The 27,637-nt window shown below is 29.6% G+C and overlaps 3 protein-coding genes across 3 annotated transcripts; all 3 read left to right on the top strand.

Annotated features, from left to right (window-relative positions):
• The first annotated feature begins 1,190 nt into the window (after positions 1–1,190).
• On the top strand, positions 1,191–1,529 carry LOC108320024 (Bowman-Birk type proteinase inhibitor). Its single transcript, XM_017551366.1, has one exon. The coding sequence runs from the start codon at positions 1,191–1,193 to the stop codon at positions 1,527–1,529; it is 339 nt and encodes a 112-aa protein (XP_017406855.1).
• A 10,891-nt stretch (positions 1,530–12,420) lies between these two features.
• LOC108320027 (uncharacterized) lies at positions 12,421–13,580 on the top strand. The gene is made up of 2 exons (XM_017551370.2): positions 12,421–12,707; positions 12,845–13,580. Exons 1-2 carry the CDS (start codon positions 12,540–12,542, stop codon positions 13,367–13,369), a joined length of 693 nt encoding a protein of 230 aa, XP_017406859.1. The 5' UTR covers positions 12,421–12,539; the 3' UTR covers positions 13,370–13,580.
• Positions 13,581–23,962: 10,382 nt separating this feature from the next.
• On the top strand, positions 23,963–24,726 carry LOC108320023 (uncharacterized). The gene is made up of 2 exons (XM_017551365.2): positions 23,963–24,130; positions 24,217–24,726. Exons 1-2 carry the CDS (start codon positions 23,963–23,965, stop codon positions 24,703–24,705), a joined length of 657 nt encoding a protein of 218 aa, XP_017406854.1. The 3' UTR covers positions 24,706–24,726.
• Positions 24,727–27,637: the final 2,911 nt, after the last annotated feature.

The raw sequence follows: 27,637 nt of genomic DNA on the forward strand, positions 1-27,637 counted from the left end.
GTGTTCGTTTCTTTAATTGCTTCGTACCAAGTTGCATTTAGGAGATATGAAAATGATTTTTCAATTTGAAACTATGCTTAATTGAAAATCCTAAAAGCAAGGAATATGTAAAAAAGCACAAAGCATTGTTTATGATAGTTTTCATTCGAACACACAGCATAATGATAAAACACTAGCTTTTATTCCAACATTTATTCTGTCTTCCCTTACACAACAAACAAAACTGAAGGGCTTTGTTCATCTGAGAGAGAGAGAGTTCATCTTCCTTTTTCTTAGACATCATCTTTATCCCTGGACTTGCAAGGTTTGTGACAGAAATCATGAGTGTCAAGGCAACGACACTGGCCTGGCATTGATCGTGTACACATACAGGATTTGCAAGCCGAGTGGCATGAATTCAACCGAATATCTGCACATTGGCACTGAGGAGGTATTGATTTAGTGCAGAGGCATAAATCACAGCATGGTTCTGAAGACTCAGAAGGCTCATCGCTTGAGTCATGATGATGAACACTTCTCAGGTGTTTCAGATCCATGCCAGCAGCAGTAACCCCTACAAGGAAAAGTACCAACACACACACCTTTAGCACCATCATCTTCTTGTTCAAACTTCTAAATTTTGTTTATGCAGTGAAGATACAAAGAGTCCCAACGAGGGTTGTTTATATAAAATTTCCAGATGGAACACTGAATAGTTATCGGTTTGTTGCTTTCTGCATTGCATCTGAAAGGTGGCACGCATGCACGATATCATGTCTCAGTATGCTTACACGATTGCTATATGCCGTGTCATATATGTACTATTTTCAAAGAAGATACGGTAACAATTTTTTTAATTTTTTTACAATAAATTATGTGTTATTATTTTATTATTCGTATATTTGAAATGAACAATAAAAAACTATCACAAAAATGGTAGAATGGTGTCAAAAATTGATGTTATATATGTAAAATTTCATAAACCTTTTCTTGTTTTTCATGGTAAATATAGCAAGAGACACTACTAGCAATCGTGTAAGCAATCTGAGGCACGATATCGTGCATGCGCGCCACCTTTAACATTGCCATGCAGAAAACAACGAACACATCACTGTTCAATGCTCCATAATTCAGTCAGGGCTTGTTCCATCTGCAAATATTCTTATATAAATAACCCACTCGAGAGGCCTTTTCACAGCAAGAACAACACAATGGTGCTTAAGGCGTGCTTCATGCTACTTCTCCTTCTGGGGACTTGTACTGCTAGCTTGAAGCTGTCCGAGCAAGGCCAACTCATCAAAAGTGGTCATCATGATGAAACAACCGATGAGCCCTCTGAATCTTCAAAACCATGCTGTGATCAATGCTCATGCACAAAATCAATGCCTCCCAAATGCCGCTGTTCAGACATAAGGCTCAATTCGTGCCATTCAGCTTGCAAATCATGTGCCTGCACATATTCCATTCCTGCAAAGTGTTTTTGTACTGACATAAACGACTTCTGCTATGAACCTTGCAAGTCCAGTCGTGATGATGACTGGGATAACTAATGAACAAGTCTTATGTAAGCTCTCTCTAAAATGGATGAAGCCCTTTCAGGCTTTGTTCCTTGTGTAAGGAGATTAATAAAAGCTCTTGTTTTCGTGCCACAAATCTATGTCTTCTTCATTCTGATGCAACTTTCTGAGTTTATATTTCAGTTTTGGTTTGCGTTTGGTACCACGATTTTAGGATTTATTTATAAATAAAAAATGTAGAAGTTTAGACAATTTTCCTCGACCATTTGAAATTTTTATTTTTTATTTTTATATATATAACTTTCAGTGAGCTCTTTGTGTAACATTATTTTAATATGAAAAAAAATCCACAATGTCTTTTAATAAGTTTAGACAATTTTCCTCATTTTTTTTATATATAACTTTCAATGAGCTCTTTGTGTAACATTTTTTTAATATGAAAAAATCGACAATAATATTGATTCCTTTTTTTATTACTGATGGAGTACGAGGAAATTTTAATTGAGTTTTTTTTTTTATATAAATGGATAATTTAAAAAACAAAAGAGGATGCAAATGACGGAAATATTATAAAAATCAGATTCTCATCTACGTCAGAAAAGGCTAAATTAATTCAGTTAAATTCTTACAAAAATTACTGGGGTCGAACCTTAAACAAAATTATATTACATTCTCCTTCATATAATATATATACACACATATTTGTGCCATCTTCATGATTTCAAAAGTTATTAAATAGCTTTTTGTGATTACAAATATGAGAATGTTGAGTGTTTTGTGTTTCAAATTGGCTTCAAAAGTGTGAACTATGTGTCAATTTACTTAATTAGTTCTTTATAAAAATAATTGATGGTTTAAATTGTATCTGCTATTAATTAGTTCTTTCTTAATAACATAATTGCAAATATTTTTTTGGGAGGATGTCGGGGCATTTTTTTGGTGGTTTTATTGAAAACGTTTTTGCTTTTAAAGCAAATTTTGAGACCTATTGCCTTAAGAAGAGCCTCCGTATGATATTTTTTAGCGTTGCTCCCTCTTTCAACACGGCATGCTCCTTTTACTCAAAATTTTCTATTTTCAAAACTATTATTAGGTTAAAATTTTTTATTTTTACCATAAATTTTTAATTTATTTTTCAAAACTCTAATTTTACTTTATTTATATTCACTGAATGCAACACTTGTACCCTACTTCTATATTAACTCAATCTTTTTCTAACTCAATCTTCTATCAATCTTCTTCATATATGGATTTTTAATTATCTTTTTTCTTCTATCCAGTATCTACGAATTTTTAATTATTTTTTTCTTCTACCTAGTATCTACAACTAATATTATGTATTCGATAATATCTAATAATTATTATTGAATTTTAGTTAATTAATATTTTAAATTTGAATGATGAAAATAAAATTATTATTGAATTTTAGTTAATTAATCTTTTAAATTTGAATGATGAAAATAAAATTAATAATGAAAACCTATTAATCATTTAAGAATAATTTAAAATTTGCGTTCACATATTTATATTTTTTTTATTTAAACCTATAAAATTGAATTTATTTTGTAAGAAATTAAATTTTTAGAATTTATAATCTGATACAATTAATTTAAATTTAATTTCTAAAAAAAGTTAAATTTATTTGCACTAATATTTCATATAATTTGATTTGAATTGTACTTAAGTTTTTTTAATCTAATCTAAGTTTATATTTTATTTCTTTTTAAATTAAAAATGTAAAATATATATGTGGATATCCAGTGATATAAAAAATATACTACAATATATTTTTAGATACTCAACTGATAACATGGTGACTAACGAATCTGTTAAATTAAGTATAAGTAGATAGAAGAAGACTGTGTTGACATGAGGGTGAGGTGTAATTGGTGCGTTCAGAGAATATGAATGAGGTAAAATTAGACTTTGAAAAATAAATTAAAAATTCGTTGTAAAAATAGAAAATTTTTAACCTTTAACCTAAAAATAGTTTTAAAAATAAAAAAAAATTGAGAAGGTGAAGAGAGTATGTCGTGGCGGTGGAGGGAGCAACTCTCTTCTTCTATGATCATTCAATCCTTTAATAATCATATTGTGTGTTCGTTTGGGGTGTTGCTCCCTCCACCATCACACCTTTCTCCCTCCACCCCCCTTTACTATTTTGCCCCTCAGTAAAATTTTATTTTTAGGGTTATTATTTTTTAATTTTACCCATTCACAACCTATTTCACTAATAACCTATTCTAGTCCCGTACATGAGTAAAATACTTTTCTTTCATTTTAACATTATATTTCTTCCTCTCTTTCTTTCGTCGTTGTGAGATACTAAGTTGCAAAGGTTGGTGGTGGTGGAAAGAATTATCAATCAGTGTCGCTCTCGTGGTGCAGTGCGTGGAGTGGTACAGTGCGTGTCGTGCTTCCTCCAGGTACGTATTCGAATAAACCTTGAAATAAAACCCTAAATTGAAAACGTAACCTTTAAACAGAGGTGACATCCTTCAACGGATGTCGACATCCGTTTAAGGAAAAACGGATATCGACATCCGTTTTACCTTAAACGGATGTTGACATCCGTTGAAGATGTCACATCCGTTTAAAGGTTACGTTTTTTATTTTAGGGTTTGTTTTATTAGGGGACCTCCGTTGAAGGATGTCACCTCCGTTGATGTTACTTCCTCACGCTGGTTGATGCTCTGGACGCTCCTTAATGTTCCTCCACACCACGGCGGCGACACTCCTTCACACCACGGCGGCGATGGAAGCTTTCAAACTAAAAAAAAAAACTGGAAAGAAAAAGGAATGGAAGTGCGGGAGGTGGGGAGGTGAAACGGAAATGGAAAAAGGGAAAGAGAGTTACGTGGGTGAATGCTGGAAAAGTAAAATTAGGGTTTCAAATTATTTAAAATAGGATAAAAGTAAAAATCTTTTTAACTTAAGGATATAATTGTATTTAAAATAATATGGGGAGGTGAAGGAAGTATAGGGTGGTGGTGGAGGGAGCAACACCCGTTGGCGTATATATAAACGGTATAAATGTTTGGGCCTCAATTAAAATCTTAACTTTTCTATTTCTCTATTTTTCAGAGATTCTGCAAGAATAATACTCTATTTTTCTGTTCTAATAAATAACAAATTTTCTAGCATAAATTTTTACCTTTGTTAAAAAGACATTTTCCTATTTTGTTTTACGATTTCTTTAAACTGCAGTTTTATTGGTTGTTTTAATTTGTTGTGAAAACAATTTTACAGGGTGCTAAATAGTTGTATTACAGAGCTCCTTTATGCTCTGTTTTCTTTGTGGGAAACATAATTTTTCATTCCTTCAATAGATAAGTTTCACATAATTCTAATCTTATATTAAAAATAAGGATGATAAAATGGTTCAGATCCGACGGACTAACTTATCATGTCTAAAAAAGTTTTGGATTGAGAAAAAGTTTTTAATCTTAACCTAGTTTGTCAAATTCTATAGCTCGACAGACCAGCCTAGTAGCTCGATAGGCTAGCCCGCGGCCCGTTTTTATTAAAAAGAAATTGGAACTTTATCATGCTACAGTAATTCATTTTCTTAAAAAAAATTGAATGAATTTTCACTAACACACAGCTCAATCAATTTATATATTATAAATTTTATATACTATAAATCTATCTTGTTTTTAACCCATAAATGTCTAACTAAGATAACTTACAATGACGTATTTATGAAAAAAGAAAATAAAAGTTAAATAAATTGAAGAAATTAATCGTTGCTGGTGCAAATCAAGGTTATGATGCTAGTATGGTATGTAAAATTCATATGCTCTGGTGTTGTAGACACCATTTGAAGGGATATGAGAAAAGGAAATCGTTGTGGTGTAAAGAGGAATATTGTAGAGACAAGAGGAAGAGATCTATGATACGTATAAACCCTTGTTTATTTTCAATAATTTAATTATTTTTTTTGTCGATAATTTGTTTTAGGAAAAATCAGAGTCATGACACTAACTTTTTAATTATTTTAATATTTTCAATAAAAGTTGAAGAAATAAATTTAAACATTAAAAGAAATTCACGTGCTTACATATGTAGGACCATATACCTGCTATGATTTTCATGCATGATGACATACATGGCTTCTTGATATTTCATTCAATTTTGCTTTTTGAGACTGAAACAAAATGCATGTATGCAGAAGTTTTTGTCAATAAAAAGAAAGTCACGAAATGGTAGGAACGTGGTTTATGATGAGGCTATTTGATGTGAGGCATCATTATAAGTTACAATGATGGTAGATTTTGGTGCATTTTGCTTTGGAAAAATAAAATGAAAAGGAGCATCTAGGGTTGTGATTGTTTGCATGGCTTATCATGAAAGGAATGCACCAAATACGTGCTTTGCACGATAAGGACTTTCTTTTTTGGAAACTAGCTCTTTTCGGAAAATATTTTTCTCTCAAATGATACCTACTGTATGTGTTTTATTTTATTTTTAATAATTTTGCAAGGAATTTTATTTACTTAATACCTAAACGTGATATAGGTTAGAAAATTTATACTCAATTTATATTTATCATACTAGTAATGGTCTTTGAGAAATAATTTAGACGGTCAAAATAATATTTTCAAATGTAATTTTAATGTTTAATATTATGTAAATTTATATTTATCACATGGTATTTCTTTTATCTAAAATGAATCAAAACCCTCTATCAATACAGGAATCATATTTGAATATGTGAAGATATGTAATGTTGTTATGTGTTAGTAAACTTCAAGAGGGTAGTTTGAGAAAATGCAAAAAAAGAAAGAATGCTTCTTAGTAATAATTATGAAGTTTATTAAATTGTACTTTAATAGCAATTGGGTGGCTGTATTTAAGACTAGAAGTTCTATTTTGGTAGTAGTTACGTAGCTATATTAATTATATTTTGGTAGTAGTTGAATTTATTGTATGTGGTTGAAAGGTCAAGATTGAGAGTTTATAAATAGTCCATAGTCAAAGTTTTATAAAACAAATCATAACATGAGTGAGTTATTTAAGAAAGAATTATTATCAACAAATTGACATTAGAGCTAGAGAGCTTGAGTTTTTGATTATTTGAGAGTTAGAAAGCTTGAGTGAGATGGTCAATTGTGTAGGAGTCTGAATGAAGGCTCTTCTTGACTCCTAGGAAAATTGGAAGGGGTTAAACATGGTTTTGAAGAACCAGTCAACATCACGAATTGGTCGAATGCCCAATTGAAAGCATTAAAAGAAACATGTGTGAAGGACAAGGCAACTCTATACATCTTGTACCAAGTCGCGGACGAGTCTGGCTTTGAGAAGATTGAAAGTGTAAAATCTTCAAAAGAAAAGTGTGACATTCTAGAGAAGGCTTCAGGAATTATAAGGTGAATTCGGTTCGACGTCAAACTCTCAAGGAAGTGTTGGAGAGCATGAGGATGAAGGAGTAGTCGAGTACATCGCTCGAGTTGAAACAGTAGCTAACCAACTTGGAAAGAAATGGAGAAACACTGTCCACTAGCCAAGTAATGGATAAAATCTTAAGGTCATTAATCAATGACTTTGAAAATATAGTACACACTTTTTAGGAGTCCAAAGACTTGTCAATGGTCTCAGTTGAAGAGCTTGTCATGTTACTTGAGGCGCATGAGCAACAAAAGAAGAAGAAGCGAGAGTCACTTGATTAACTACTCAAAATAAAGAGAGAAGCTCATAACACTTAAGGCCGAGAATGATATCAAGGAGGTATATAGGAAGCAATCCTAGTGGTAGAAGTCATGGACAATAAGAAGAGAAGAACCATCCAACCAACAAAATTGGAGCAAAAGAGGATAAGGTCAATGGAGAGGAGGTTGGTCAAGCAACTCAAGCGTTGGATACTTCAAGTGTGACAAGTATGGTCATTACGCAAAGGAGTGAAAAATCTGTTAAGTGCTTCACTTGTGATAAGGTTGGACACTTTGAAAAAGACTACTGATCTAAAAATGAAAGAGAGGAGACAACCAATCTCATCGAAGAAGTTGAAGAAGAAACAGTGTTGTTGATGATAAGATGTAGCCCAGACAACTTGATGTGGTGCCTGGATAGCTAAGAAAGCTTGGCAGAAAGTTTGGAGATCTTGGGTAGCCTAAAAAGGGACATAGAGAACTCGATGGAAAGTTCAGATAATTTGGTTAAGTCGGTGGAGCAAGTGGAGTGCTTAGATAGCTCACAGGAGCAAGTAAACAACTCATGTAACTTAGTGGAGTAGGTGAGAAGCTCAAATAACTTGGTGAAACATGTAGATAGTTCGAATAAGTTGGTGGAGCAAGTGAAGAGCTTGGATAGCCGAATAAACCATATGAAAAGCTTAGTGGTGCATATATACAACTTAGATAGCTCAAACATGTGTGAAGACGAATTTGTTATTCAAAGGTTAGAACTTACAAAAAGTGATTTGCAACAAAGAATTAAAAAAGAGGTTAGAGGCAATGCAAAGTTATAGACAAATTTAGAAAGAAAAAAAGATAAGTTTTGCTACAAGATTCATTAATTGTATTTTGGTTGACAAATAACTATATTAATTATATTTTAATGATAGTTGTATTTATTACCTAGGTTCAAAAATCAAGACTAAATACTTATAAATAATACATGAACTACTCAGTTTTATACAACAAATTTTAATATTAACGAGTTATTAAAGAAAAAAAAACTTGTGATCAACAATATGAAATTTGAATCAAGATCTTCCCATTTGGTTGAGTAAGTGGGAGTTAACTTTTGAAGAAAGGGTTATCATCTTCTTTTTCTCTTGTTGCGAAGAACAATAAAAAGTTATAAAGAAAACAACACATTCACGATTATATTGATCAGACACGTATGTTATAATATCAGGGAAACTTTTAGCCATGGAATCACATAATAAAAAAAAATAACAAAGTGAAATTTTAATATATACAAATCCAGCATAATTGAAATTTTAATTTATAAATAACATTTCGTTTTTTTTTTCATTGGATGCAAATATGTATTTTAGAAATTAGTATGATCATTTAGGTCTAGTTCATATACATACAAACCATTCCTTTGGTGTACCGAATAACTTCAAATAATTAAAATACAAATGTATAATTTAATTCCATTAGAATATATTGTTTGCGTTGACAAAAAAAATATTTTTTGTTTTAGCTTGATATTTCAAGATTTATACAAAAATAGAGTTGATGCGGAAAGGAAGGGTTTAATAGAAATAATTCAGAAAAAAGTTATCTTAATTAATTTTTCTTGTCAGTAAAAAAAAAACTGCAGTTAAAACTATGATCACAATTATTTATGTATTTAAATCAATTTAAATTATTAGATTCATAATGTGTTTTCTAAAGGATGGTGGTCCTAGAAAAAAAAAAGATAGAGACAATCACTCAAATTGATGCAATTGCCTAATAATACTTTAATTTTCCTTTTCTTTTTAATTGTTAAAACTTTAAAATTTCCTTTCGATATTACAATAATACTGTTAAAAAAGTTTCTCTTTAAGAAAATTTATATAAACAAAAAAGAAAAGAAAAAAACAACTATTTCACTTATAGCAATTTTTTTATGTTATAATAAATTATATACGTAATTTGAATAAAATAAAATAAAAATACGAAATCAATTATTTAGAACAGTATTCAAAATTGTATAATCCCTTTTGCTTTAAATAGAAACGACAAAACTGGTCCAAGTGGTTTTTCTATATTATAAAAGCATGTCCATCACCTTTTTTATGTTCCATAATTTATATTAGAAAGGGACACATATTTAATCTTCTTCCACTTTGTATCCTTTTGACCATATTTCTTTATTAGTCTTTCCAATACTTTGGAAAAGTAAGATGTAAGATTAGATAAACTGAGACATCCTTAATATTATCAAATAACTCTAACACAATCTAATAAGTAGACTATGAGGTTGTTTGAATATAATGACAACATATAAAAAAAGACTTTATTAAAGAAAGGAAAAATTATATATGAAATTATTTCATATCTTAAAAGATTAATCTCATATAATAATTTCGGTTATGGAAATGTTTTATTCTAAAAACGAACACCCACTTTTGTTGACGTATTTGGTTTCGAATTTTAAAATTTTGTACTGTTATATATTGAATATTTAGATATATTTTTATTTGTTTATGATTTGATTCATGCTGTATTATTTGGATGATTTGATTATTTATTTTATTTCACTAGTTTAAATAGAGTTGAAAAACTAATATCAAATTATGGTTCAATAAAATCATTTTCTACGTTTAGATGCTATAAATAGATTTAAAGTTCTAAATGAATAAAAAAGTCACGCACTTAAAGACAATGTTTCATTCAATCAAGTCTGAGGAATCACATTAGATTTAAAGTCTTTATATTATAAATGTTAGAAACATATATAGAATTATCTTATAACACTTTCATAATATTGAGTTATTTGTATAGAAGAAAAAAAGATGAAATCCAATCTCAACACATTTTTATCATAATATTTCTTAAATCTTAATTAGTCTTGTTTTTATGTTCATTTTCAACCACATCAAATATTGTTTATTGAATCCAATCTAGGTTTGAATATTGGATGATTTTAAACAAATTCATATAAATACGATACTTGTTTTAATACTCTAAACTATACTTGCTGAAATTGATTATATAAAGATAATTAATTAATAATGTTTTATTATGTTTTGTTTTTGAATTGATTGTTATTTAGTATTTTCTTATAGTGAAATATATCTTATTTTAATTTGGTTGCTATTTAATTAATTGTTTCACAAAGAAGCTGCCCTAAAATAATTGTTAATGCAAGAAACATCACAGTTAAGTGGTAACAAGTCCAAACATATTTTTTAAATATCAATGGGCAAAAAAAGGATAATGTCTAAGGAATAAAAACATATATTTAACCTAAAATCAATATAACTATTTTTTATAGTATAAGAAGTTTGACTTGTAAATTGTAATAAACTTCTTTAGTTTAATTATTTCTGTTCTGAACTCTCCATAGGGTGCAATGGAAAGTTCAAGAAGCAACCAAGTGAAAGTTCCGTTGAAGTTAATCAATATTATATTAGAAGTTTGGTATTCTCATAATATAAAATATGCAAAAGTTTTCAAAACTCTCTCACAGCTATAATGAAGGGCTTCTTTTAATGGCAGCAAAACCTAATTTAATTGAATGTATGCATCAAAGCATTTCTAATTTTAGGCTATAGTATGGAGAAAAAGGCATATGCACTTATTTGACTTTTGAAATTAAGATCTATTCAGCACAAATTCTCATAGCTATATCAGCACTTTTTAAAGTTATGCTATGCATGAATAAACCATAATCAATATTCTAATTAATTAAATGCATATTTTAACACTTTAAAGTTAATATAAATATAGGTTGAAGGGTTACTTTAAATCCACACAGAAACCAAAGATTCTAAGGCAAATACATTACTATAAAGAACCAATTAAGAAACGAAAATGGAAAAATCCTTCAAACTTGTGAATAATCAAAACCATTATAAAAAAATAATAAGATAAAAAGAAAAAACTAGTTTATTATTTGGCACTTCTCCTTTAATTAAACTATTATTCATATATACATACATAAAAAAAATTCTTATAAAACCATAATGTTAATATCACATTGAATAATCTTACACTTAAGAATCAAGATAAAGCGTAATTTAAATGTTTTTTCATCTTTTTATTTTTTGAAATATCTTTTAAAAATAAAATCATGATAAAATTTCATATTCTAAAATAAACGACAAAATCATGACAAAATTTCGTAAACAATACCTCACACACTGACTAATATTATCACTTGGCAAATTTAGAATCGAAATTAATATAAAAACTACAGTTTCCCACAATTCCATAGATGAGAAGGTATATGAGAACATAATTACTTTTTTGACAAATAACCCAATTTCAACAACGGAAATAAAGGGTCATAATTTCATATAATTAACCTTAAAATCACATTTTGCTGTTGTTTTATTCTTGTTTATTATTAAATTAAGTTAATGCATATATGAAAGAAATTGTGCAAAATCTCAGCCGTTCAAAAACGCCAAGTGTGCATAATCTTGACTTAAAAGATCTCTGCTTAGTTTTGAAAAGAGTGGTCGCTGTTGGTGGGTGGGTAGTTCGAATTGGATTCCTCTAGATTCCATTTTTCCAATGTCCCTACATTCCAAAAACAGAGAAATTTTAATTTACTCTCGTGTATTTTTCCAGAACTTTTTGAATAAACAGGAGAGGAATAAAAAAAAAGACTGTAAAACAAAAAAGTTACGTAAGAAAAGCTATAATAAACAATAAAAATATGAAAACATTAATTAAAAATATCATAACTTATTTCAAAAGCGATAATTAACCCAAATTAGATGAATAATCATTTAATTCCTTTTTTTTCATAAACACACTTTATTTTTTATTTTATGAAATTATTTTGTATACAAACAAAATCTCACATCGAATAAAATATGAAATAGACATAAATTTATATACACAACATACATCTTTTAGTAAAATACCTCTTTTGTTAAGAAATCTTATGTCATTCAAATAAGTAAAGTAGATTATAGATCCAAAAAGACTTGATGTGAGAAAGATGCACAAAAAAGATTTTGAAATTTCTATGCTCAATTAATGCCATTTTTAAGAATTATGTTTTTCTCTTCCAATAAAACGTTGTTTTATTTTTTATAGATTATATTTTAATAGAGTTTTTTCTTTTTGTTTTCGACCGTTTAACATACAGATATTCAAACATTAATTTAAAATAAAAGTAGAATTTCATTAAAATAGTTTTTCTGAGGAAGCACTAGCACTAGCACCAGTAGCCTCTAGTTGCCAACATATCTTTTTGCTTTTGATGTTGTTCCACTCACACGATTTTCCACTATATATATAGAACCCTTCTGGCTGGGAGAAAGAATCCAAAAGGATCACGGCATATATAGAAGTAGTAGCGAAGCACACACTCACAACACATAACCCTGTTAAGCATAGAAAAGAGAGAGAATAACAGAGAAATTTTACAATGGAATGGAGATCGTATTATCTTGATATGATGCTTGTGCCATTAGCATATCTGGTAAACGTTGCTTATCATCTTTGGTTGTGGCATAAAACTCGCACGCAACCCTTTTCCACCACTATTGGAATCAATGCTCATGCACGACGCTTCTGGGTGCCCACCATGTTGAAGGTAAACCTAATCATCTCCATCAAAACCTCAACAACAAAGTTAAACTTAGAGTTTTGTTTCATCTTTGTTACTATGAATGAAACCATACATAGAATGATATGTATCAGTTTGTCTTATTATATTTGTATTCATGGCAGGACATTGAAAAGAAGAACATCCTAGTGGCACAAAGTCTTAGAAACTTGATTATGGGATCAACCCTTATGGCCACCACAGCCATTCTTCTCTCAGCTGGTTTGGCAGCAGTGATAAGCAGCACCTACAGTGTGAAAAAGCCTCTTGATGATGTTGTGTATGGTGCTCACAGTGAATTCATGATAGCACTGAAATATGTGACACTCCTCACCATATTTTTGTTCTCGTTTTTTTGCCACACTCTATCAATAAGGTTCCTGAATCAGTTGAGCATCCTTATTTGCACACCACAAGATGCTATGTCCTTGGTGACCCCAGAGTATCTGACAGAGATTTTGGAAAAGGGAACTGTGTTGAACACTGTGGGGAACAGGATCTTCTACTCTGCAATTCCTCTTTTGCTTTGGATCTTTGGGCCAGTGCTTGTTCTTTTGTGCTCTGTTGCCATGTTGCCTGTGTTCTACAACCTTGACTTTGTTTGTGGGAAAGTAAAGATGGTGGTGAATGATAAAAGTGACTTAGCTTGATTTTCTGGTGTTCGCTTCAGCCAAGACCAAGAACATGGAATAGATAAGATTGTTGCGTATGTGTTGTTTCGAACTTGTAATGTAAAGGTAGTATAGAAGCTTTATCGAAATAATTCAAAATGGCTTTTGATAAGTGGCTTTGAATAAGATTACCATTAGCCTTTTATGTGTCGCCAAAGCTTTTTCTGTGTGGCACTAAAAGATCTTTTCATTTGGCCATAACAAAATGTATAATATTTTTACTATAAAGATCTTTTCATTGCTCAATGAAATAGATCCATGACATTGTGTATTTAAAAAATTTACATTTACTGTCATAGCTCTAACTCTCTTATGATATTAAAACGAGGAGGTAACATTCTCAAAGCAGGGGATAGTGAGCTTGTAAATATAAAAAGGACAATTTATTACTTTGACACCAAACAAATTTTTACATCCACTTTACATTTATTATTTTACTTTTCATTCTTTCTTTCTCTTTACAAATATAATAATTAACACTTTTAATAAATGAAATTATGTTCGTATTTACATATTTGAAAGCGAGGGAAAATAAGGATTTGCGGGATTGAATGATTTTTTATCTCTTCTCAATTGTGCGATTTGAGGATATTATGTAAGAAAATATATTTTTATCCTAAATTTTGTTTGTTCATGAACATGTTGCTCTTTCGGCCTGGTAGAGAATCCTTAAATTAAAACACGCTTTCTTCATGCCTTTGGGGTGAGTTATTTGTCTTGGGTTGAATTTTGTGTGTTTGTGTGATTGATGAGTAACCAGAAGAGAACAATTGAGGTGATAGATGGAGGTTATGGTTGAAGATGAAGAACTAAACAAAAGGTAACTGATTCCCACTAGACTAGAATGGATTCCATGAAGTGCAAAAGCAAAAGGAAACTAATCCCCATAACCTTGAAACCGATTCCAATGAGAGAAAGAGGAGATTATTTTTTGGTTTACTTTTTATTAAGAATAATAATAAGAAAAAGAATAAATAATAATAAAAACAAGAATAATAATAATGATAATAAACAATAAATAATAATAATAAAAATATTTGTGTGTGCGTGATTCATGGTTCATAGTTTTGTGTTCACCAGTAAGAAATGTATTATCGAGCTATGAGGTGTATTGCCAAAATGTGAGGTATGTTGCTAAGCTTTAAGTTGTGCTGCCTAGTTGTGAGGTGTGTTGTTAGGTGTGTTGGCAAGCTGTGTTACCGAGCTTTCGAGCTGCTTATATTTTATCATTCACAGCTTCCATGATGGTGAAGAAGCAAATGTACCAGAACTCATGATTGAAGATTAATGAAAGGGAACCGATTCCTCTTCAGGTGGAACCGATTCCACCATGTTGCAAGACAAAAACTGGAATCGATTCCAGCAAAGTTTGCCACCGATTCCAGTAAAGTTTGCAATTGATTCCTGCAAAGTTTGCAACCGATTCTAGTAAGACATAACTGATTCCAGCCACAACGTAATCGGTTCCAACACAAAGGGAAGAGCTTGGAATCAATTTCGTGAGACATTGTATTGTATTATTTATTTATTATTTTTTTGTTAATTTTATAATTTTAAATAATTTTTTCAAAACATATGTAACTCATAAATATCATTTAATATTATTTATAACATTAAGAGCAATTTGGTAATCTACATTTTTTTCTATTAAAACATTTTTTAAACTATCACATTAGTCAAATTCTTCATAAATTTTATGGATATTTACTTTCAAATCCATCCTCTATCACATCCAAATCCCTTCAAAAGAGCAACACACTTTATTGTGAAATCCACTCAAATCCATTTACACACTCTTCCTCAAATCCATCTTAAAAAATGAATACATCTTAATCTTAAAAAATGAATACATCTTAAGGGTGTGTTCACTTAAAGGATATAATTTGAGGGAGAGGGAGAGGAAGATAGGGTGGATGATATTGAGGGGATTTGAGAGTAAATTGTGTATTATTTTTTTTGAAGGGATTTAGAATGGATTTAGAAGTAAATTTCTAAAAGTTTAGGTAGGATTTGACAAATGTAATAAATAAAAAATGTTTTAGTGGTAATAGTAATATAAAATGATATTTATAGATAATATATTTATTGGTAAAAAATATTTTAAGTAGTAGAAAAAAATAAAAATTATTAAAAAGATTAAAATATTATTTTATTTAAGTAAAGGAAAATTTTTCGGATTAGATTTTTTTTTAAATATAATTTTATTTAAGTAAAGGCAATTATTATAAAAGAGATGAAATATGAAAAGAAAAGAAGATATAGGAGAAAGAGAAGTTGAAAAAGTAAAAAAAGAGAGAAGAGATTGAATGAGCACACAAAAATAATTATAAACTATATTATAAATTATTTAATTACAGTAAAGTAATCTATTATTCAAAATCAACAATATTTTAATTTATTCAAATTGAGATATTAATTTATTAAAAATTTAAAAAATATTGATATATTAAAATTTGAAATTAGCTTAATCAATCTTATATTAAAGGGGCATATAACATCACTCTTGAAAGTTGCATTAATAAATTAACATTTATGAACTTAGAATTCATTTTATATCCCATCCAAATCTAACATTATTAATTAATTTGTGTTGATTTTTTTGTTAAGTTTGATTTTTGGTTAATATTAAATGTTGCTTTTATTTTAGTGATATGTATAGATAATTCATTTGTAAGAACCGGTATTTTAAGAAGGGTGGGGACATGGATGCATTATTAGAATGCAATTATTGGAATGCATGATTGGAGGGGAATTATTGGGGGAAGGGAGAAAAGGAGAGGGTGCATTTACGGGGGGAGGCTTGGCAAAAGAAGGCTCTCATTTTTGGCATGGAGGAGAGCATCCAGAGGAAAGGAACCCTTCCTTCCTTCCATTTTCAACCGTCCAAAGAGCACCCAAGGTAAGTTATACCAACTTTAGAAGGACTGAGAGGAGGATCTGGGTTGAGAATCTGGTGAGAGTGGAGTTCTTACAGCAAGATCTGGAGAGAAAGTGGAGAGGTGCTGAATTTGCTAGGAGATCTGGAGCTGCATGTCTAGGAGGAGATGGATCACAAATATTACAAAGGAAGTCTTCAAGAGGTAAGGGGAGTTTGATTTATTTCCTTGATTTTTGAGATATGTTGTGGTTGCTGCAAATCTGGGTAAAATTTGGAAAGAAGGGGATGAAGATAGGGGTTTCTGGGTTTTCTCTGCATTTTGTACGATTCTGCAAAATTCTGCAGAATGCACGCTCGTCCAATTTTGCTGAGTCAAAATTGGACGTTCGTCCAATTCTTCCTTGACCAAATAGTGGTCGGCCAAAGTATATTGAGCGTTCGTCCTTAAGTGTTATAGTGAGCATTCGTCCATAAGTGTTATAGTGAGCGTTCGTCCTTAAGTGTTATTGTGAGCGTTCGTCCTTAAGTGTTATAGTGAGCGTTCGTCCATAAGTGTTATTTGAGAGTTCGTCCTTAAGTGTTATAGTGAGCGTTCGTCCATAAGTGTTATTTGAGCGTTCGTCCTTAAGTGTTATAGTGAGCGTTCGTCCATAAGTGTTATAGTGAGCGTTCGTCCTTAAGTGTTATTGTGAGCGTTCGTCCTTAAGTGTTATAGAGAGCGTTCGTCCATAAGTGTTATATTGGGCGTTCGTCCATAAGGGTTATATCGGGCATTCGTCCATAATTGTTATTTTGAGCGTTCGTCCATAATTGTTATTTTGAACGTTCGATTTCGTATGAGGCGAGCGTTAGCATTCGTCCTTCATTTTGAGTGTAACGTTCGACCTTGGTTTAATTGTGTTAGTGAGCGTTCATCCTTAAGCTGGTATTCTTAGGTTTGAATCTTGGACGTTCGGTTTTGATGTATTAGGGTACGCTCGGCCTTAGTGTATTAGTAATTTATAGTGTTCGATCTGGTTCAGGTGTTCTGAGGTTTAGATTATTAGCGTTCGGTCAATATGGAATTGTATTCAGTGTTCGAGCTATAGAGTATCCAGTCAAATGATGTTCAGAAGATACGTTCGTTCTTGGTAGTAGCGTTCGGTCTTAGTCATGCTTTGGCTTAGGCATTTAGCGTTCGTCCTTGTCTAGAGAGTGTTCGGTTTTATTGGATGATATTAGTAGCGTTCGTTCTTGGATATTAGTGAGTGTGGGCGTTCGTTCTTAACTTAGTATCCTCGGGTAGAATTGTTGAGCGTTCGGTCTTAATTTGATAAATCTTAAGTTTGGAATTTTTGAGCGTTCGGTCTTATAAGGGTTTTGTTGGCGTTCGTGTTCGGCCTTTTGTTTGGCGTTCGTCCAGTAGCGTTCGTCTTAATCGTTTGTGACGTTCGTCCTTTTGGTGTTAGGTTAAATGGGTTTCAAGCTTAACGTTCGTTCTTATGGAGTTAGGTTAAATGAATTTCAAGATTTGCGTTCGTCCTTGTAGTGTTTATCATAGGCATTGTTCGGTGAGGTTTGAACATCGAACGTTCGTTCAACTAGGGATCGATCTGGCGTTCGGCTTTGAGCGTTCGGCCTAGTGTTTGATACTTGTGCGTTCTAAGAGTGTTCGGTCAATATAGGGTCCAGATTTTTAGCGTTCGGCTCAATAGTACATGTTTTCCTAGCGTTCGTTCAAATAAGATCCAACCAAATAGTGTTCAGGGAATGGCGTTCGGAAGATAGCGTTCGGTCAATAGCGTTCGGTCAATAGCGTTCGTCCAAACAGTAGTCGTCCGAATAATGTTCGGCTATTAGCGTTCGGTCTTTAGCGTTCGGTGAGAGTTTTTAGTGTTTGGTTCCAAATTTCAGTTACTGTTGTGTTGGTGTTGAATTAAGTGTACTATGCATATTATGACATGAATTACGTGGAAGTATGTGAATGCATGAGATATGATAAAATTATTGTGATGAATGTATTTTATGATATTAACAGGAAATTATGCATCTGATCATATTATATGTATTTTGGGGAGGTTTTGTATTGGTATAATGTGAGTTGAGAAATATGAGTATGGTATGAATCTCATGGAGGGATTCTGAAAGGTTATGGTATTAGTGTTTATGTTGATGTTGAGGGTCCCGTAGTTGGAGGTTATCCTGATACTCTAATAATCATCCAGTCTCATGTAGAGAAGGATGAATTATGTGGTGAGAGGAGCAGGAGGTCCTGGTCTATGTGCCGGTTTTGGACATAGTGAGGGGACTAACCTTGTGAATAGTATGAAGTATTTAGGAAGTGAATTTGTAAGAGAAAGTAAAAGTCATCACAAGTGCATAACCTCCCGTGACCGCTCATCAACGTATCATCCGGATGAGTGTCTAGTAGGAATTGTGATATGATGGTATACGAGAATGTCTGACATAAATTTTACATGATATTTATATCAAAGCATTTATGCATGTTTTATAATTGTTGTGTTGCATGTCAGCTCACCCTTACTTATTTGTGCATGTATCGGAAAAATCTTATATTTGCGATGATCGTATAACGTAATCGTTATACGGGAGCAGATGAAGGATTGTCGCGTGATCCTGTACATATGAAGGAAGAGATGGAAGAACGAATTAGAAGGATTTAATGTTGTCTTTGCAGTTAAATCTCAGTTTGAAACTTATGTATAGATTTAAGTATGAAGTTACGGGGTGTTACTGTAAATGTATTATTACAATATATCAAATTTTGAATTTTAAAGGGTGAATTTTTGGGATGTTACATCATTATTTAAGAATGATTACTTAAGGACCCTAATTTTTCATTACTGGATAAAAGAAAGTAGAGAAGCTATATATCTACATAGCTCTCCCACTTTAACATGAATTTTATAATAGTCACCATGATCAGGCTATTTTTCTTATATTTTTGTGTAGTCCACTCCACAAAATCTCAAACTCAATATCTCTAATCACTCATATATATATATATATATATATATATATATTCAACTTCTTTAGTATGAACACCCCTTTGCCCCCATTTTTGAAATATTATTTCCTCATTTCTTTTGCCAAACATGTTTAGAAAATGTGAAAATATATTTAACGTGTAAAACTATCTATATCTTACTAATCCTCTCAATCGTGTTCATCTCTCCCTCAAGGTGGAGGTTATGTTGAAAATGATGTTTTTGTTGACTTCATCCTCCTTAATTAATGAACATTTTGTTTCATTTTAAATTTAATTATTTGATATATAAATTATAATATATAGAGATATTCATATAATACTGTTTTAATACGTTTGTTATAATAATTTTATTTCTTAAAATATAATAATTATTTTATAAAATGGATTAATCCATAAACTTATTATGAATTAGGGTTGACTAAATTATGCAAACTGTAGAGTAAAAAAATAATTCAATGTAAATTACACTTTTCTCCCCTAACATAACCTATTACACAAACTTTTTAAATTGATTGATGGGTCACATCTATTTTAATAGTTCTACATTCAATTTATTAATAAAACTTGTGTAAAGTCTAGACACTATTTAATTCTCAACCTCTAAAACTATGATAAATGAGAATGCTTCAAAAATAAAACAACAACACCCTTTAGAATGCTTCAAAATGCTAAATAAATGTGAAATTAAATTGATCTAGTGTTAGGCTTTTCATAATACCGAACCCTACACTTCTATGTTGAGTGTCACCTCTTCAAATTTTGAAATAAGCATTATATTTTCTTCCAAAAGTTTCCAAACTTCATCTCATCCAAACTTGACTAAAGCCTCCTTATTTAAACTTTATTTGAAAAAATTTCCTCCTTTACTTTATTTTCCTCTCAACACAAGCCCCTGCTTTATATTTATGAGTTTTTTTTTTTCACTAACTAAGTGTAATTTTTTTTATTGAAATAAATAAATTTTAAGAAATTATGTAAATGGATAAATAATTTCTGAGAAACATGATTTCAAAATAAAGAATTTGAAAACACGACTTTAAGTTAATGATAAAGAAATCATATTTTTAAAGAACATTTTCAATTTTTTTTCTTAAAAGAAATTATGTTTTGAATATACAATTTTTAATTTTTTTATATATTTGCACATAATTTGGATTTACTATACAAAACTTCTTGTTTTCATTTCCATACATCTTTTACCTTCCTTTCGTACTTTTGTATTTTCGTATCAGTTATTTCTATTGTAATGTTTTTAGTTTTTTTTTATGTATTCTAAATTTTTATATAAACATCTTTCTATTTTATATTTTTTAATAGTTTGATTAATTGGGATTTTCAGATTTTGTATGCTTTTTAAAATTTAAATGATTATCTTTTTATTTTGAGATTTTTTTAATAATATGACTAGTTAAGTAAAAGAAATTTTTTTCTAATTTTTTTACACTATAAATTTGTTATGCTTTGCCTGTATAAAAAATATTTTTATTTTAAGTCTTTTTAATAATTTGATTATTAGAATTATAAATGTAAGTTCATTTACTAAAAAAATATATGTGATTTTTAAAGAAAAAAAATTAAAGTTGTTGAATATAGTTAAAACTATGTATTAGATTAATCTTCCCGAGTTAAATATATACATAAGATCCTCTATTCATAATAAAAGAAATATAGGTTAAACCCAAAATACAAATAAGAAATAATAACAAACAAACTAAAAATAAAAAATAAGCATAATACTTTCCTAAGCTAGTGTATACAAGTCTTATGCATCAAACTTATTACTAATATAATCTGTAAATACTTGGTGAAAATATATGCTTCTGCACTTGAGTGACACTAAATTCTTAATGATCGAAGACGACATAGAAGACTAATAGAAACTATTTTTGTCACGAATGGTTGACATCCAATGGATAAAGAGGTAATTCTTGAAGAGTCACTATATATGCTATATATAAACTAATAGAAACCATTTTTGTCATGTGAGAAAAACATACATGGACGAGTCAAACACAATATTGACAAAAGGGAGGTCAAAAGAGACCGTAGCGAAAAGTCATGGATGAACATGGGATTGAAACCTTAAAAGAGAGTAGAGGAGACGAGACGTGCTACCACGCGCGACATAAAAGAGAGCAGATTCACAAAACGTTGAGAGTGCGTAAGAGCTCCAATGAATGCGTCATTGACGACACAGTGGTCGTCTGACCAAAATGATTAAAACCGTGTGATCATAATTCAAAACTGAAACTCCAATAGTAACATCAATAAACATGGCAGTAGACGATGACGTCACCACAACAACAACAATATTATTATTATTGTTATTATTATTATTATTATTATTATTATTATTATTATTATTATTAAAAGTGTTTTATCGAATTATATCTATGGACTTTTTATTTGTATTGAAGTTTTTTCACATTAAAAAACGGTGTGTTTTTCTTTTCTCTATTTTGTGCATCTATTATTTTACGTATTTTTTGTATAAGAAAAAAATTCAATTCCATTTGATATTTTTGTTATCTTTCTAACATATAATCTTTTCAAGTTTTCAGGTTCTTATTTTAAAATAACTCTTATATATATATATATGTATATATATATATATATATATATATATATATATATATATATATATATATATATATATATATATATATATATATATATATATATATATATATATATATATATATATATATATATATATATATATAGACACTAGTGTATTAAGTGACACTGATGTCGTTATGAGAATAATTCCGCAATTCATCTTAACCCAAAGAATTAAAAGGTCACAAGAACTACATTTTCCAGTTATGTTTTTATCTTAAAAGGTTATCATTTCTCGAAAAACATTAGTTTAAGCACAACAAGTTTTTTGTAATTAAGAATATTTGTGGACATCTGAAAATCTGATGGTAGTACTATAGTAATAAATGTAATAAGTTATAAACCAACATGCATGGTAGGTACACTTTGCCTGCCAAAGAAAAAAATGAGGAATATATGGAACAAAAACTATCGTGAAGATTCGATAGAGATCGAACAAAAAACTAAAGATTCCTTTTTTAACCGTTTTTAAATGGTTTAACAAAAAATTGAGCTGAATATTCTACAAAGTATTTGTTGGATTGTTCCTTAATTTTGTTCTCTTCAAAGTAAACACTGAGATTCTTTACATAGATTTCAAAAATATGAGGGAACCAAATTCCATTAAATAAAGTGAGTGGTATGCTTCACACATATAGTGATGTCATGTTAGGTGTGTAAAGGACAAATTTGCGAATATGTAACATGGATGTCCTTTGGAACAATAACCAACATAATGTCATAGGAGAAAATTGAAAATTCGTTATCATTACACCTAAAAAGTTTTTCTAAAAAAAAAGTTATGTTGATACAAATTTCTTACTTAACATTTCATTAGTTCGAGTTGTTAATTATTTTCACTTTTATTCCGGTTGTAAAGTTGAAAGATACCTATAAAAGAAATTTCGATATTTAAGTTATTGTTTAGTTATATCAATTTTAAAAAAAAAACATATAATAAAATATTAAAAAACTCACATTTGATAATTACTTATTTATAAGGTTGATTGGTGAGTGTTGTATTAATTATGATTTAATATTAACACAAACACGATTTAATTATGTTTATCTTAATTATTCCGTAATAACTTTCATAATATTATTGTGTTGTTGTATTAGTATCGAACTCTTTAGACCAGTTGAGAGTCGAGACTAAAAACATATCGGTTTGAAGATTTTTTTTTTCAATTTGATCTATCCATTGACCATACGACTTACTTAAAATTCAATCCGTTCAAAACACAATAGTTTTATAGAATACATGTTATTTATCAGTAATATGGTATTATTTTAATTAATTATAATAGTTTTAGACATGTTTTCAACTTAAAACATTAAAGAATGAATTTATGATATTTTTATATATTATTTAATTTTTTCTTAACGTGGAGTCACATCTTAATTGCTAAAAATTAGTAACTAATATCACTCGAATTTTAAATTAATTGTGGGTACATTGTACTTAATCTATGTTTTTTATTATTATTTTCATCTAGAATATTTATCTCAATATATCCTAGCACACTTTTAGAATCCATGCCAAACTAATAATCTTTAATGGGTTCAGACCCAGATTTTAATTCCTAAAATAGGTAGCCAATATACCTCTGGTTTGGATTAATTGTGGATACATTGTACTTAATCTATGGTTTATTATTATAATTATTATTTTCGTTCTAGAATCCATCCCAAACTAGTAATCTTTTAATTTCAAATGGGTCTTGGTTCATCTAAGATCCATAATTTATTCAATAAAGAAATGAGCTAAAATATTATATAAGCTATAATAGATCTACGGGAAGCATGTTCGGAGAGTTAAAACGAAGGTTTATTCTTAAACCAAAGCATTTCGGAATCATCGCATAATGCTAAGATCCACTTTCTCTCTTTTTGTTAAACAAAATTGGAATAGAGAATATATAAAGTAGAATGGAATATATAAAGTTGTTGAAATTCCCTACTAGTATATAATAAGGAGCTTCTTTCACAACTCATTGGTGGAGAAGAAATGCACAAAGTCATCAACATATATATAGAGATAGGCATTGTTCACCAAAATTAAAATATAAAAGACTCATTTGAAATAGGTAGACATATATAGATGCATATGGAATGGAGAACATTTTATCTGGATGTGACGCTTATACCCTTAGGGTTACTCATAAACCTTATCTACCATGTTTGGTTATGGTACAAGGTAAGGACACAACCTTCCTTAACCATGTTCGGAATAGATGCCGATGGCCGCCGTTTGTGGATTCCTGCCATTATCAAGGTATATATATGAGTTTTTACATTGTAAATTAATCAAAAATCATTCTCTTCATATAATTTTCAAGTTTTCTTGTGTATATATGGAAGGATATTGAAAAGAAGAACATTGTAGCAGTGCAAAGTGTTCGGAACATGATGATGGGATCGATCTTTATGGCGAACACAAGCATTGTTCTGTGTTGTGGGCTTGGAGCAATGATAAGCAGCACTTACAGAGTGAAGAAGCCTCTAATTGATTCAGTTTACGGAGGACAAGGCGAATTCGTTGTGGCACTAAAATATGCAATCATCTTTACAACATTCTTGTTCTCTTTTTTCTTTTACTCTCTATCAGTTGGGTTTCTCACCCAGTTGAGCATCCTCGTTTGCTTACCACAGCATGTCATCAGCTTGGTTACTGCAGAGCATCTGACTGATCTATTGAGAAAAGCTTCAATTTTGAATATTGTGGGAGACAGACTTTCACACACAGGACTTTTCCTTCTTCTATGGATCTTTGGACCTGTCATGGCATTCTCCTGTTCTGTTGCCATGTTGTTGGTGTTTCATAAGGTGGACTTTGTTGTTTTAAAATAAACTATCTTTAGTTATTGTTTTAATGTATGATGCACAATTAAAGTCATTACTATTTTTAATAAAATATAACCGTAATTACTCAATTACATACAAAAAGTCATAAGTATCATATGTCATTCTCTCTAATTATACTATCACGTTTAAAATTAAAAAAATGAAATTAATTGAATTAAAGAAAAAAATTATAATTTTTTTCAGTGAACTAATTCATTTGACCTATTAATATGTTATGGGTTGGATTGAAATCAAATTTTTTAATCTCATGAATAGTTGAGTTAAATTGATTTCACTCACTAAATAATTAACTTGTTTTGACAATTAGATTGAGTGATCTCTTTTAACCGTTCTAATAACACACCCTTTGAACTAGGTTTTCAAGTTTGACTTGAAAGTTGTATTACGAGAAGTATTCTGCAAAATCTCATTCGACTTGTATTATATGATGATACAAAATTTTTAGGACTATTTGATAATTTTCTGAGGCTTAGGGAGTACATGAATACAGAAATATTTTATAATTCGAAATTCATCTATGGATTTGAGAAAATGCTTCCCGTAGTAGCAATTTTATTCTTGATAATTGGTAGTGCATGGCCAGCCTAATATTATTCTACCTAAGTCTATGGCTTGCATAAATTCCACCTTTTCATAGATCCCATTAGAATACTCTAATAAAATACCCTTTAGGGTACTCCAAATTTGTACCTACAACCCTGTAATACAAGTTTTAGGATTCATTCATCAGTGAGAGATAAGAAGTTGCATTCTTTTTTTTTTTTGCTGGTAATAATCCAAGCTTACATTTAGACATGTTTAGAAAAAATTTCTCTCCCTCTACATTTTCATTTTAAAGATAATACCATTCTTATGGTTTTATATTTATATCTTTATTGTGTGTGTTGCTTTATTTTTATCATTCAATAAGACTATATATTATAAATAAAATATTTTGAAGTGCTCTAATCTTTACATGATATTTATTATAGAAATTGTCATGGTAAGCTTACTTTAATTACATTTTTCTAACATCGAGCATAATATTTGCATATAAAAGATAGATTCTTTTTTTTACCTATTAAACCAAACAATATGTCTAACCAAACTCCAAATATTACAAATAAAAATTCAAATTATAAAAGCTAAGTCAATAATTGTATTATGTCAAAGAGTACATTATAATTTTATGGGACTAAACCAAATTTTATGAGACACCATTTATGCAACACTTATTAAAATACTGCTAGCTATATTCCCTAGCATAAGATTTTCTTTCATAGAAGTTCAGTTATCATTTATAGTACCATCTTTTCTATTTATTTTGTACTTCTTCATAGTGAATAGAGCTCTCTTTTTTTAAGTGATATAGTTTCAAGACACCTTTATAGAAGTTAGATACAAACATTATTTTCAGTGTTTTATATCATTCTCTCTTCTTTTATATATATATATATATATATATAAGTGTATGTGATATATAAACAAAGTCTTATATTGAATAAAACAAAATATAAACATGAATTTATATATAAATAAAATACTTTCTATGATGAAAGGTTTATTGGTATGATATTATAAACAAATTTATGAAAACTTAGTTCAAAAAGTGAATAATATCTTATCATTCTAGTTCACACATAATTATATTATATCTCTATATACTACTTATTATAAACACAAGTACAGAAGAAATTATTAAATATTTCTTCCACCATTTCGCACATAACAAACATAAAGTTATCTATTTGGATGCCTCTTTCTCCTGACTTAACTTTCGTTGTTATTTTGTTCAACATAACTTTTCTTATACAACATGCATTGGTATAATGAAAAAGCTGTACCAGAAGAAATTTGTGTCCTCTCCTTTGAAATTGATTTTCCTAACTATGTATTAATATCTGGATTGTAAAGTTTTCAATGGAGTTGGCTTTCTAAAAAAGACAATTATTTGTTGACCTATAAGGTTTATTTTTTTATATTTTCTACAATTTTTTACGTAAGTTGATTTAACCGAGACTTTTCTCACTCAAACCACTCCTTTTACATTTAAAATTTCATACTCAAGCACAATATCTTGTTTTTTAATCACAATATCTCACATCATATACTTTATAAAATTACCTCTTATCGACATTTCGAAGTGAGAAAACAAAAAAAGCTATCTCTATAGTGAAGAATAGTCGCATGTCTTATGACAAACACTTTGGTCGAGAGAACTTTGATGACCTTTTTATCGTAACCACCAAATTCTTTAGTTTTGTAGATTGTGTCTCACTTTATCTATCCAATTTTCCTTACTTAATCTAACACTATAATATCTTATATTTTCCTTTACTACCAAACATAACATTTCAGGAAGAACATAAAAAAGAGTAATGATATTTTGATATCCAAAAATATTTTAATATACTTTTCATTTTTTTTATAAATACAAAAAAAATGATATTTTTGACACATAAATGTTTTACATTCATTAAACATTATTCTTTCTTACTTTTTACACTCTTCTTTCTTGAAAAAAATACAAAAATTCATTCTTTTTATGACTATTTTACTCTTGTATTATGTGTCAAATAAATCAAAAAGTGTGTAATCATACCATTACTCAATACAAAAATACATTTTTTTTATGATTATTTCCTATAATATATTGTCAAATGAATGTAATGTGTGTAAAAATAACATTATTTTGTAATAATTTGACACACACAAATTTTTTATATTCATTTGAGATTACTTTCATTATTGTTTTTATTTTTACAAATACAAAAAGGTCACTCTTTTATAATTATTTTATGTGTACAATATGTGTCAAAAATGAATGTCAATGTCATCCTTTCACCCTAAAAAAAATAAAGAGAAGAGTCTATATAACCAATATTATTAACTTAACAAATTTTTATTTTGTTAACCTCTTAATTGTTTTTAATCACAA

Source organism: Vigna angularis, chromosome 8, assembly GCF_016808095.1.
Source record: "Vigna angularis cultivar LongXiaoDou No.4 chromosome 8, ASM1680809v1, whole genome shotgun sequence".
Lineage (NCBI taxonomy): Eukaryota > Viridiplantae > Streptophyta > Magnoliopsida > Fabales > Fabaceae > Vigna > Vigna angularis.

Excerpts from the sequence above, each read along its gene's own strand:
- LOC108320024 (XM_017551366.1), top strand. The coding sequence starts at position 1,191 with ATGGTGCTTAAGGCGTGCTTCATGCTACTTCTCCTTCTGGGGACTTGT.
- LOC108320027 (XM_017551370.2), top strand. The coding sequence starts at position 12,540 with ATGGAATGGAGATCGTATTATCTTGATATGATGCTTGTGCCATTAGCA. Across the intron at positions 12,708-12,844 it reads GGGTGCCCACCATGTTGAAG|GACATTGAAAAGAAGAACAT; the intron begins GTAAACCTAATC and ends TATTCATGGCAG.
- LOC108320023 (XM_017551365.2), top strand. The coding sequence starts at position 23,963 with ATGGAATGGAGAACATTTTATCTGGATGTGACGCTTATACCCTTAGGG. Across the intron at positions 24,131-24,216 it reads GGATTCCTGCCATTATCAAG|GATATTGAAAAGAAGAACAT; the intron begins GTATATATATGA and ends TATATATGGAAG.